Source organism: Rhinoderma darwinii, chromosome 12 (assembly GCF_050947455.1).
Source record: "Rhinoderma darwinii isolate aRhiDar2 chromosome 12, aRhiDar2.hap1, whole genome shotgun sequence".
In the NCBI taxonomy this organism is placed as follows: Eukaryota; Metazoa; Chordata; class Amphibia; order Anura; family Rhinodermatidae; genus Rhinoderma; species Rhinoderma darwinii.
The window spans coordinates 61,717,020-61,730,509 of NC_134698.1; the positions used below are offsets into that span (position 1 = coordinate 61,717,020).

Consider the following 13,490-nt stretch of genomic DNA (forward strand, 5'->3'; position numbering starts at 1 on the left):
GAACTAGCCTAAAGGGGTTGTCCAGGAATACATTTTATTTCTATTTTAACTTAATGTGACATGTACAATTAACTTCCTAATATGTTTTGTTTAGATCTTGTGGCGTTCCTTACTTCTAATGTGCGGTCACGTGACCGCACTCAGAGTAAATTTTTCACTTCCTCTGACGTTCCGTGTCTTTGCTCAGCCAGCACTTCCGGGAGATCAGAGACATGGCGCGTCATCAACTATGTTTACAAGCAGTGGGACCAGAGGCAGAGCTCATGAAACATCCGCCCTGCCCACTGCTTGTAAACCTAGTTGATGACGCGCCGTGTCTCTGCTCTCCCAGAAGTGCTGGCTGAGCAAAGACAGGGAATATCGTCTCTGCTAGTACATGCCACCTCCTCCTCTCTCTCTCTGAGTTCCCGCACTGCCTGCCCATCTCCTCTCATCGCCGACGCCCTACCACCACCATCACTACTGTGTGATTATTAGTGGGTGCGACAGTGCAGGGAGCTGGGTGCCTTTAAAGGGAAAGTGTCGCTAGAAATTTTTATTGTTAAACTGTTAGTATATACATGATTACACATTGTTCTAATTTTTTTAATTTTTTCCCAAGTCAGGAAATATTATAAATTAGATTCTAATTTATAACATTTCCATTTGCTGGTCACTAGAGGGAGCAATTCCCAAAATTGCAGCATTGGCATGTGGTAAAGCAACATCATTGCTTTATGCTGCAAAATTGGAGAAGACACACTCGCTCTAGTGTGCTCAAACAATCCCCCCTCCTTTATCCTGGCTAGTGCCAGGAGAAAGGAGGGGGTTGAATGTTCAAACCTCCTACACTGTGTGCCGCCATTTTTTGAGTGAATGCACAGTGTAGTAGGCTTAGATACAGTGGTAATCACACAGTAAAACACGAATATACACAAACATAACTTACCTGCTCCTGCCGCCGCTGCTCCCTCCGCTCCTAGTCCTTGCTTCTGATCATATGTCCGGAAGCCGCGACCGGAAGTAGTCATCTTACTGTCCAGCCGCGGCTTCCGGTCCACATGAAAATGGTGCCGGATGTCGCTCGGCCGAAGACCTTCCTTTTGGACTGTGTGGGAGCGGCGCATGCGCCGTTCCCACACAGACGGCGTACACTATAGTGAATGGAACGGCTCCCGTTCGCATTCTCTATGGGGATGTATGTGCCGTGTTCCATCTCTGTATGTGTCGTTAATCGACACATACAGAGATAAAAAAAAAAAATGGCAGCCCCCATAGAGAAGTAAAAGAAAAAAGTAAAACACAAACTAAATAAAATGTATTTTAATAACACACTAAAAGCAAATTTATATAAAAATTATTTTTTTTTTGCAACACCTGTCCTTTAATTAGAGCAGGGAATGACCCTGTGAACATAGAGGGGCGTGACAGTATGAAAATAACAGAGATGCTGTGGAGGAAGGGGGGGGGGGGAAATGTAAGCTGTCTCCTCAGATGCAGCAAGGGATCATGGGTATGGTGGGTTACAAGACAGGAAACAGCCAGGACCAGAAGCAAGGAATGTAAACAAACAGAGAGCAGCAGTGACTGTTGAGATCAAATAGAAACTGGTTATAAAGTTAGTAGGGGGCTTTAGGGAAGGCAAACCAAGGCTGGGGGACACTTTTTAGAAAATATTTTTTTCCTGGCCAACCCCTTTAAGGCTGGATTACTCCTGGTAGCAAGAGCTGTGAAACCCTTTTTGCAAGGCAGAAGTGCTCGAAGATGGCGCAGACATCCAGTCTGTCAGAAGCAGCTCCATGGAAAGAACCTGCGTTTTGGAAGTGCCGGCCTGCTCCTTAAACTTCCCTCCTTAGAGAAGACTCACTCCAGGCAGCCTATGCAGAGGAGCCGGCAGATAGGCCTGACGCGATCATGTGACCATCACACAATGCACCCTGATCGGCTGTACTGCCGAAGTTTCAGTTAGGTCGCCGGTGGTGAGGGACATTCAATGCAGAGGACTGCCTGGTTTCCCAACACCCGCAGGCGGTTAACTAGGTTGGTGATGACCCATCTGAAGCTAAGGAGAGAAAATAAATAATCTAGAATAAATAGCAGCAGCAAACCCGAGAATAAGTTAATGTTTGCCTCCTACGTACACTATGCTAAAACTGATTTTACCACTGTATGTGGGAAGTGTACGTCCTGTCTGTGCGGAGCCATACTTTATTTACCTACCAAGAGTAAGCTTCCTAGTGGCAACGGCCTATATCCATGATGCTATGTCCCCCAATGGCACTGACAAGAAAGAAGACTTCACCATAATCATAGACAGGGATTCTTTACTGTAAGAGCAGTGAGACCTGCTACAGGATGTTGTGACGGTTGATTTATTGAGCAAGTTTAAGAAAGTCCTTGATGAAGTTATGGGCACTAGATTCTGAATATCGGACGTTGATCTTGGGATTTATTCTATTTTCCACAAATATAAGTTGGGGAGGAATTTTTTCCAGAAATATGTGGTTATGGCATCTGCCTTATAGGGGGTTTTCCATTCTTCTGGATCAGTACAGTAGGATTAAAGAATGGACTTGATGGGTCTGTGTCTTTTTCAACTATGCAATTATGTATTATACCAATTTCATGGCCCTAAAATTATTACCATGAACATTGTACATTCATTGTATAGTTTCTCTAAAAAAAAAAACAAACTCCAATAACTGGTCATTCTGGCTTATATTTGGCAGGATAAAATCTGAAAATAGTTTCTTGACAGGGTAATGCAGCTCTCCTGACACATCTATTTTACAAAATAATCGTATTACCCATGACATCAGTTTTGTAGATTCTTTTCTTAGAACTCTGCATTGTGCTTTTCCTTTGTCTAATTTCCTACAAATGTATAAATAAATTGACAACTGGGTATTACCATTCGCATTGTTAATGTCCAGTCAGACGGTGTAGGGACACATTTTCATTGACAATAAAAATGGTAACGCCCAGTTGTCAATGTATTCATACATTTCCAGGAGAAATAAAGCAGAATTCAAAGAAAATATTCTGCAGAATTGTTAATTCATGGATAATACAAGCATTTCCTAAAGTAGACGTCAGGAGATCTGTCAAGGTCCTATTTAAAGGAACAGTGTCACCCCAAAAAAATTTTTAATATCAGTTTGATGTTAGTGTTTTATTAAAAACGTTTGTATTCATTTGTGTGTTACTTTTTTTTATTTTTACACTTTTTCTTCCCTATGGGGGCTGCCATTTTTTTTTCCATTTCTGTATGTGTCGATTAACGACACATACAGACATGGAATACGGCAGCTCCAGTCCCATAGGGACTGCGAACGGGGCCCGTTCCATCCACTATGGTGTACGCCGTCTGTGTGGGAACGGCGCATGCGCCGCTCCCACACAGTCCAATTTGAAATGCGCGCCGTCCGGCGCCATTTTCCTATGGACCGGAAGTCGCGGCCGGACAGTAAGATTACTACTTCCGGTCGCGGCTTCCGGACTTGTGCACATGGAGCAGCGGCAGCAGACGGAGCAGACGGACCGGAGGGAGCGGCGGCGACTGGAGCAGGTAAGTGATTTCTATGTATGTAAGTGTTTTACTGTGTGTTTACTAGTGTATGTTAACCTTCTACACTGTGCGTTAGCTCAAAAAATGGCGACACACAGTGTAGGAGGTTTGACCGTTCAATTCCCTCGTTTATCCCGGCACTAGCCAGGATAAAGGAGGGGGGGATTCTCAGAGCTCACTAGAGCGAGTGAGTTTTTCCCAATTTTGCAGCAAAAAGCAATGTGGTTGCTTTACCACATGCAATGCTGCAATTTTGGGAATTGCTCCATCTAGTGACCAGCAATGGGAAATATTATAAATTAGAATCCAATTTATAATATTTCCTGACTCGTGAAAAAAATAAAAAAAATTAGAACAATGTTTAATCACCTACACACTAATTGTTTAACTAAAAAAAAACAAACATTTTTTGCTAACAGCACATTCCCTTTAAAACTAAAATGGGGACCATTGTGAACCAAACCTGTGAGTGTACATGGGGAAAGGCCAAAAGAAAAAAATATTCTTTCCAATTTCTGAGAATCTTCCCTAAGCTGGGGGTTATAAACCATAAATATATCATTAGATGCAACTACCATAGCTTAAAATGGCTACAAAGGTTAACAATGAGTTGAAGGGCTATTCCCATCTAAGACATTTATAGGATGTCCACAGGATATGCCATAAATATAGGAATCCATGGAGAGAAACTCATCAGGCAGGACAGCAACCCCCGTTCTGGAGACAGGTGTGGTCCCAGAGCTGGGACCTGCATTTATCAGACCTTTATGGCATATTCCGTGGATATGCCATAAATGTCTTAGAAGGGTATACCACTTTAATCAATTTCCACAACATCCCAAAAATCACACAACTAGGGCCAATATATGACAGTGAATGTTTTATTTAGCACCAATCAGAATTGTGCATGTAGACGTCGTATTACACATGAATGGAGGATTCTTAATTGTACATAAGTAGTTTTTCTTAACTAATTAAAAAGGGATTTCTATGAGATTAGTCAGCCGGAGCTAGATTAGAAGAGTTGCACATGGTTTACATCGAACACCACATTCACAGGATGAACACATACTGGTCTATTATTGCTTTAAGAGACGGCCAATTCCATCTATTCTTCTTATTGAACAGGTCACATAAGCTGCTGAAATCTTAAACGGATTGCTCAATATGATTAGAAAAAAAACTTTACTATGAAAACAATGGAAGTAATCAAAGAGTAACACTACAACTTGAGCTCTTACAGACGCACTTGAGGACCCCTTACAACAGGGGATAACAAAGACAATAATATTCAAAACGCCCAGTGAAATGTGAGCAGATAATAAATCATAGATTTAATATTTACAGTTACAATAGGAAATAAGTCTAATTCACTTCACCAGATAATGTATTACTTTCTACAAGAAAGTTATAGAACAGAATTTCTGTGTAGAAAACAATATCAAAAATATAAATACATATTATTTTACAAGGTTGATTGGACTCCATTATTATTATTAAAAAAGAAATGCAATAAATTAAATCAGCAATGATACGAAAGTGAAACTCCACTTCAGACCTTCAAAACATTTTTTCCTTATTGCTTAAATGCATTAAAACAAAACAAAAAAAAGGACGCAACTTTGCAAAAAAAAAAACAACAAATAATCCTTATGTTTTATACCTACAATTCTTGGTACAGAAATAGGCATCTCCATGGTAGCAACTACAAACGTTTGTACAAAAAAAAAAATCTTGCCGTCCAATTCTGCAGTCATATTGCCACCATTCTGTCCCCCTACTTCTTGCTAACCTACCAAATGTTTGTTAGTAAGAAGGAAGGGACAGATGGAATAAATTGTGCCTGCAGGATCAGGCTATAAAGGGTTGTCTGTAGTCTGTTACCATGGAGACAACATAGGACCTGTAGTTATAATACAGCAATGCAGAGATTTTAAATTAAGACTATTAACTAAGTTGCAAATACATTGTGAAGATAAAGAAAAATGGTTGCAAATGTGTACAAACCCTTTAAGAGATTTCTTAAAAGGAAGGAGATATCTCAAAACTGGTGCAAAGGAAAAGTTGAGTAGTTTCTCATGGCAACCAATCAGGTTACTGCTATCATTTTCCAAAGGACCTCTGAAAAAGGAGGTGGAATCTGATTGGTTGCCATAGGCTATTACTTTACTTTTCCTTTGCATCACTTTTGATATATCTCCTCTAGTATATAAAAGGGAATGCTCCTTTACTGTAGTAATGTTTTAGGACCGTTGGAAGTCTGCTGACAGATTTGGTGGCAATTATGATTTTTCCACATTATTATTGGAGTACACGATCACTTAGAGGGATGATTTGTGATAGTAACATTACACAATTACAATCTAAGCAATGGCCTAATATATTCTTAAAAGTCACTTCTAGGTGGAGCTTCACTTGAATGAAATAGACTAAACAAAACGAATACTATCCAACCTATAACCTGTGGCAACAGTTTGATGAAAGATGCTGATAGGAAGTTGAGTGCTTGGCATTGCAGCGATCGAGGGGTCGGACAGAGGCACCTGTGGTTAAACCAGAGCAAACTGCAACTGGGTTTCAGTATAATGGAATCATTTCATATTGTCTTTTTGCTGGAGAAACAAAAAATGGTTTCCATCAGATGTCAGCTGAAAGAAACGTATTTAGAGCAAGTTGCAGAAGCAGCGTTCATACAAAGGCAGCATTAGATTATTTACATAGAGTGCAAGAAAAACTCCATGTGGATTGTAGTATACATGTAATAGTTATAGTGCTTTGCACCTACAATGAGACCAAGCTGCTGTGGCAGTTTGCTTATCTTTACATAATATGCAAATCATTTACAGTTCAAGTAGCTAGAGAGTTTTTGTACCATGTACCGAGTAAGACGGGTGCACACCAAGAAGTAAAAACAATCTTGGTATTATTTATAAAAATAAAAAAAATAAAAAAAAAGTCAGTCGGTAGGTGAACTTAGTCTCGTTGCCACCGATGCCAAAGATGGCATGGATTTGCTTGCCAGAACCCTCTGATCACTGGGTGTTGTAGGAGACTTTAATCCAAGTGGTGCCAGCTTGGGCATTGGTCTCCAATACACATCGGAGCCAGATGCCGCTGGTTGGTCTGCCTTTTGAGGAGTTGTCTCAGTAGCAGGAGGTTGGTGGAATTCGCTTTGTGTTTCTATCACATCCGTCAGGGGTGGCTCTTTTTTTGCACTCCCTTCAAAAGCCACAACACCTGCCTCTTCATTATTATTCATACGATCATGAATCTCTCCTTCTTCTAACTGCATGAAAAGAGGACTGAAGGAAAGGTTATTTTCTTTTGTTTTAGACACTTCCTTGAATCTACCAAAAGAAACAGGAGATGAATCCCCATCTGCAAATTTACTCATACTGCTACGGGATGCTGTATCGGACTCTGGAAAATCGGAGACGGAGTCCAAATCATCTGTATCGTTGTTTAACTGCTGATTAAGAAATTCAATCTCATTCAGAAGCGATGTGAGGGTTTCGTCCGTATCTTCTGGATCACCCATCGCATCTGATAATTCATCTGGATCCAATCCTGCTTCAACAATGGCTGAAGATAATTTCTTTAGTTCTAACTCAAGTCCTGAATCTGTAATATCTTCAAGCATTTTACCTATAGAAGCGTTACTCTCACTGACGTTTTTACTTTGTAAGGAGGCTCCGGTATTCCTGCTGCAATCATCCTGGGCAAGATGATCAATAAGACTTGGGAATAGACTATAGCTTTTGCTTGAAGAATCAGGAAGACTCTCTTCCATTTGGTCTATAGGAATAGAAGTAGATAGTACACATGACTCAGCAGTCACAGTACTGGAATCCTGGACTGATGCATTACCTCTTACATCCGACTTCGTTCTTATAGAGAGTGTATCAGACTTGCAGTAACTCTCAGTATCAGATGTGCCGATTTCCAATTCCCTGCCCAAGCCTGACGAAGCTTCTTGAGCTAAAGATGTAACATCCACAATCCTTGGCATCATAGACAGGTCGTCTTTTTCTACAACAAAAGAGTTACAGAACGGATATTAATTGATATATAAACGGAATTGAAAATAATTTGTATATTACGCTGCAAACTAGAACATTTGTTTGTTGCTTTGCCTTGCACTTCCTCTGCCTTAGACCAAAGCACGTCAGAGCTGTGTATTCCATTGTACGGACATATGGCCTGTTCTTTCTAGAGATGCCTATTGCATGCAAAAATGAAATGGATTTATGAATATTGGCAAGCGGTTGAGGCGCAGAAGAAATAAGGGAATTCTTAAGGATGCAGCAGAGACAACCCTGCACTACACCTTTGAGCAGATAGTCTAGACTTTGCTTGTGGACCATTATGAGACACTATGAGACAGCATCACATTGCAAGTCTGTGCTGCCAAATTGTATGGCTACAAAGCGAACATGTCTATTTTATTTCTATTATCTTCTACTTCGGGTTGTAATTTTTATCTATCTATCTATATCTAGAGAAAGATCCCATTGAGTTGGATTGAAACGTTGCTGGGGTGAATAAAAACACACCACCTTATTTATTCACAATCTGGAGTGCTGCCTCTACTTTTTCATTTATATGCACGCACGCTTTTAAGACTATACGATGCAACCAGAGAATAAGACGCACCTATACTTAGGAGCCTAAAAGAGGGGGGGGGGGGAAACGTTTTTTTTTTCCCTGTACGTTTCCTATAGGTAATATTCAGATACATAAAAATACAGACCCACAGTGCCAGTCACAGTCCCCCATCATATTGCCCTCACCCTCCCCTGAGCTCATCAGAGTAAAAGTAAATAGCGCTGGGCAGAACAGAATTGGTGGCTTGACAGGAACATATTAATGCCGGAGCTCCAGACATCCATGCAAAACAAGTTTGTCACACTGAACAAGGACTTTTCTAAGGGAGGGGGCTTTTTATTTATTAATTATTTTTCTTTTTTTACTGTGGAGGCACAGGTACCATAATCTGTGTGTTCCCTGTTGTCCCAATATACAGATAACAGTGATGATTACTTTTATCAGTAATCAGCGATCTCTATGCACAGACATGCAGAAACTGCGCAGATCACGTTTTCTCTGCATGCCTCCCTCTGCAGGGGGAATTCCTGTGACTATCTTCACCGCCAGATATATAGGGAAGAAAGACAACAAAAACTCTATTCTGCTTAATTTACTATTAAATCTTGCATTTAAAGAGGCTCTGTGACCAGATTATAAGTGGCCTATCTCCTACATAATGTGATCGGCGCTGTAATGTAGTGAATAGTGGTTTTTATTTTGAAAAACTATCATTGAGTGATTTTAGATTTATGCTAATTAGTTTCTTAATATACAACTGGGCGTGTTTTTACCTTTTGACCAAGTGGGCGTTGTACAGAGGAGTGTATGAGGCTGACCAATCAGTGACCAATCAGCGCCATACACTTCTCTCCATTCATGTCCATTTGTACTCAGCACAGCGTGATCTCGCGAGATCATGCTGTGCTGTCACATACACCCACATTAACTTTACTGAAGTGTCTTGAGAGTGAATACATATCGCTTCCAGCCAGGACGCAATGTCTATTTACACTTCGGTAAAGTTTGTGTGGGACTTAATCACAGCACAGCACATTTGTGGCTCAGAGTGGGAAGGAGTTAATAGATCACAGCTAGATGGAAGTATTTAAATAGCAAGCATCTATAAAAAGCCTGAACATACCTGAATCTGGGCCAGAAGGGGTTACATCAGAAATGTTACCGGGCACAGTAGATAAGGAGAGGAGCACAGGACTATTACCAATCATACCCTTTCTTTCTATTGGATCGGGAAGCTGAATCACCACAGAGGTCATTCCTAGAAAAAACATTGAACAAGGATGTTGATCTTTAAAAGTGAACTCTAATCTTGGCAAAATTTTAAGAGCATTAACCACCACTTAAATGGAGAAAAAAAAAAAAAAGTTTTACCAGACTTTATTTGTGCAGGATTGGCTTGTACGAGTGTCGGAGAAATATTAGCAACCTGTTCTACAACTCCATGTTCTTTCTGGTCCACCATTTGCCCTGTAGGTGCCATCAGTACATTTGTTGTAATTACAGAGACACCAGGCTGCTGTTCATTTTCTGCAAAACACAATATTTACAGCTGTTCTTTAGCTTTCGATTTGTTATAAATATATTTATCACAATTCTGCTTTCTGTAAAACTTCTATTGATTAAACAGGTTACCAACATTTTTACAGTAAAATGGTACATAAAATTAGCAATTTATGGATGACCTGCACCTGTTTCCTTAACATAACAAATATATGCTGACCTAGTTAACCCCTTCCCGACATCTGCTGTACGGATAAGTCATGGAACGCCAGTGCTTCCTGCATTTTGCCGTATCCATACGACAAATACATGGCACCGGCTCATAAGTGGAGTCTGTGCCATCATCGCAGGATCTCAGCGGTGTATTACAGCTGAAATCCGACTGTAATGGCGGGGACCAAAATTAGCTTTGATGCGAGCCATTAACCCATTATATGCAGCGGTCAAAAGCCATCGATGCATTTAAGTTGTTTGCAACTCATTGGCACCCCAGCAATGAAATTGCAGGGGTTCTGGTGGCTGCAATGGCACCCGGAGGCCTAATACTGGCCTCCCGGTCTGCCTAGCACGGGGGCCTGGAAGGCTTCCGTAGACAACGGCAAGATGGCGCCAGCTCAGGAGGATGTCAGCTGTATGTTACAACTGACATCCACCTGAACTGGAGCTAGCTCCGATTCCTGCAATTAACCCCTTAGATTCAGCTATCGCTGCATCTTAGAGGTTGCTAGCAGATCGGCAGCCCTGCCATGCAATCAGGGCTGCCGACTGCTGCCATGGCAACAGGCTGCCTAACAATGGCCTCCTGTTCTGCCATTACGGAAGCCTATTAGGCCCCGCTGGGAGGCGAAGCCTAATCGGCTTGTTGTCAGTGAATGACTGACAGATCTAATTAGGGATGTCACGATACCAGAATTTGGACTTCGATACCGATACTTCGTTTAGTATTGCGATTTCGATACCAATTTAGATACTTTTGCCAACAGTAATAAAAAAAAAAATTCTTCCGTTTTCTGATGTGAGGGGCGACGTGTGATGAATTTTGAACGCGCCTCACATTAATAGTAATTAATCCCATCATGTTTCTCAGTCATAATGGGTTAATGTGCGAGGTACATGATGGGGTTAATTACTATTGATGTGAGGCACATGGAGGTTAAATTCATCGCACCTCGTGCCCCACAATAATAAGTGAATGAAAGCCGTGTTTATTTCATTTTGTTACAGCGTACAAATCATAAATGATGCAAAAAAATTGTTGTGCGCGCCATTACTGAATGTGTGAATATTTTATGTATTGAGACTTATTTTAATATTTATTGTAAAAAAGGTGAATGTGTATTTTTTTTTTAATTTTAACAATACTTTGTTTTTACTTTATTTTTAAACTTTAATGTACTGACATATATCAGATATATCCCAGTACATTAGCCTGTGGACAGATAGCACACAGGCAGTTGTTAGGACATACCCGAGTATGCCCTAACAACATGAAATATGGTAAGACAGCCCTGGAGTCCGTCAATAGACCCTGGGCTGTCTGCCCATATATGGTATGGCCCTCGATCGCGTCACAGGAATTCCCTGTGACGCGATCCAGGGGCATCCCCCTTCTCATTTTCTCCTGAATGCTGCAGTCAGCTTTGATGGCAGCATTCAGGGGAATAGCGGCGGAGATGAGAGGTTTCTCTGATCTCCGCCATTATAGAGCGGGGCTGCGGCTGTGTAATACAGCCATTGCCCCGCTCCTGACAGGAAGTGCGCGCGCGGTCAGCATGAGGTGATGCGGCCGGCGCTGCACTAATGAGCGGCAGTTCAGGCACTGAGGACAGAACATGGGGGTGTTTTGTAGTGCGCCCGCCATGTTCTGTCTCCAGTGCTGCCGCTCATTAGTGCAGCGCTGGCCGCATCGAATCATCCTGACCCCGCGAACTTATCATGACTCAGGAGCGGGGCTGTGGCTGAATTACACAGCCGCAGCCGCGCTCCCATACATTCATGTGTTACTATACTGAGCTGTGCGGCTGCGCAGCTCAGTATCGAAATACAGGAAATAGCGGTATCGAACCGTTTAGGGATGCACAGTATCGAAACAGTATCGAAGTTTCGATGCACCGTGCATCCCTAGATCTAATACATTGCTCTACATAGGTAGTGCAATGTATTAGGAAAAAACTGTAAACAAAATAAAAACAAAAAGGGAAAAAAAGATTTAAAACATATAATTAAAGGTTTTAACCCGTTAGTGACCGGCCCATCGTGTTTCTACGTCGGTCACTAACTGGCCTTATTCCGATGCCATAGACTTTTTACGTCGCGGCATCAGAATAAGTTTACAGAGCAGGGAGCTGTCAAATCTCCCTGCTCTCAGCTGCTAGAGGCAGCTGAGGGCTGGGAGCGTCCCTGCTCTGCCGTGTGAGATCGATATTAGTATCGATCTCACACGTTTAACCCCTCAAATGCGGTGCTTAATAGCGAGCACCGCATCCGAGTGGTTTTGGAGAGAGGGAGGGAGCGCTCTCTCTCTCTCCCACCGACACCCGGCGATACGATCGCCGAGTGTCTGTGTCTCTAATGGCAGCCGGGTGTCTAATAAAGGCCCCCAGGTCTGCCTGGAGTGAATGCCTGCTAGATCATGCCGCAGGCATGACCTAGCAGATGCCTGTCCGTGTTAAACGGACAGGCAGTAAGTAATACACTGCAATACAAAAGTATTGCAGTGTATTATAAATGCGATCGCAGAATCGCATATTATAGTCCCCTAATAGGACTAGTAAAAAAGTGAAAAAAAGTTTAATAAAGTTAATAAAAAAAAAAAGTGAAAAAAAAATGAAAACCCCAGCTTTTCCCCTTACAAAATTGCTTTACTATTAAAAAAACAAAATAAAGTAAAAAAGTTACACATTTGGTATTGCCGCGTCCGTAACGACCCTGACTATAAATCTATTACATTATTTAACCCGCACGGTGAACGCCGTAAAAAAATTAATAAAAAACGATGTCAAAATTGCTGTTTTCTGTGAATACGGACTTTAAAAAAATGTGATAAAAAGTGATCAAAAAGTCGCATCTACTCCAAAATGGTACCAATAAAAACTACAAGTCGTCCCACAAAAAAAAAGCCCTCATACAACTGCATCGGCGAAAAAATTAAAACGTTACGGCTCTTCAAATATGGAGACACAAAAAACAAATAATTTTGAAAAAAAAAGCGTTTTTACTATGTAAAAGTAGTAAAACATACAAAAACTATACAAATTTGGTATCGTTGCAATCGTAACAACCCGCTGAATAAAGTTATTGTGTCATTTATACCACACGGTAAACGGCGTAGATTTAGGACGCAAAAAAGAGTGGCGAAATTTCAGATTTTTTTCTATTCCCCCCCAAAAAAAAGTTACTAAAAAGTTAATCAATAAATAATATGTACATAAAGATGGTGCTATTAAAAAATACAACTTGTCCCGCAAAAAACAAGACCTTATATAGCTATGTCGACGCAAAAATAAAAAGGTTATAGCTCTTGGAATGCGACGATTGAAAAACGTAAACAATAGCATGGCCATTAAAGTCCAAAATAGGCTGGTCATTAAGGGGTTAAGTAATAAAATAAAACACAAATCGCCCTTTTTCCCTTATCCTTTATTATTGGAAAAAAATAATAAAACCATACATATTTGGTATCGCCGTGACCGTAACTGCCTGAGCTACAAAAATATTTCTCAGGGGATGCTTTTATTATTTCACATCTGAGCTCTGCAATTGTGAACCAATTCTTTGTAAATCACCAAATTAGGCCTCAATTTTACATGGTACTCTTTCGCTCCTGAGATGTCAAATG

At 41.1% G+C, this 13,490-nt stretch overlaps 1 protein-coding gene across 3 annotated transcripts in view; it reads right to left on the reverse strand.

The window, feature by feature from the left end:
- Positions 1-4,412: 4,412 nt before the first annotated feature.
- The window catches only part of MGA (MAX dimerization protein MGA), an 83,716-nt gene continuing 74,638 nt past the window's right edge, over positions 4,413-13,490 (reverse strand). For all 3 annotated transcript variants that reach the window (XM_075844856.1, XM_075844857.1, XM_075844855.1), the window contains exons 23-25: positions 9,524-9,679; positions 9,276-9,410; positions 4,413-7,576 (exon numbers count right to left, since the gene is read on the reverse strand). In XM_075844856.1, coding sequence (XP_075700971.1) covers positions 6,504-7,576; positions 9,276-9,410; positions 9,524-9,679 — 1,364 coding nt within the window. In that variant the 3' untranslated portion in view covers positions 4,413-6,503. The remainder of the gene's footprint in view (positions 7,577-9,275; positions 9,411-9,523; positions 9,680-13,490) is intronic.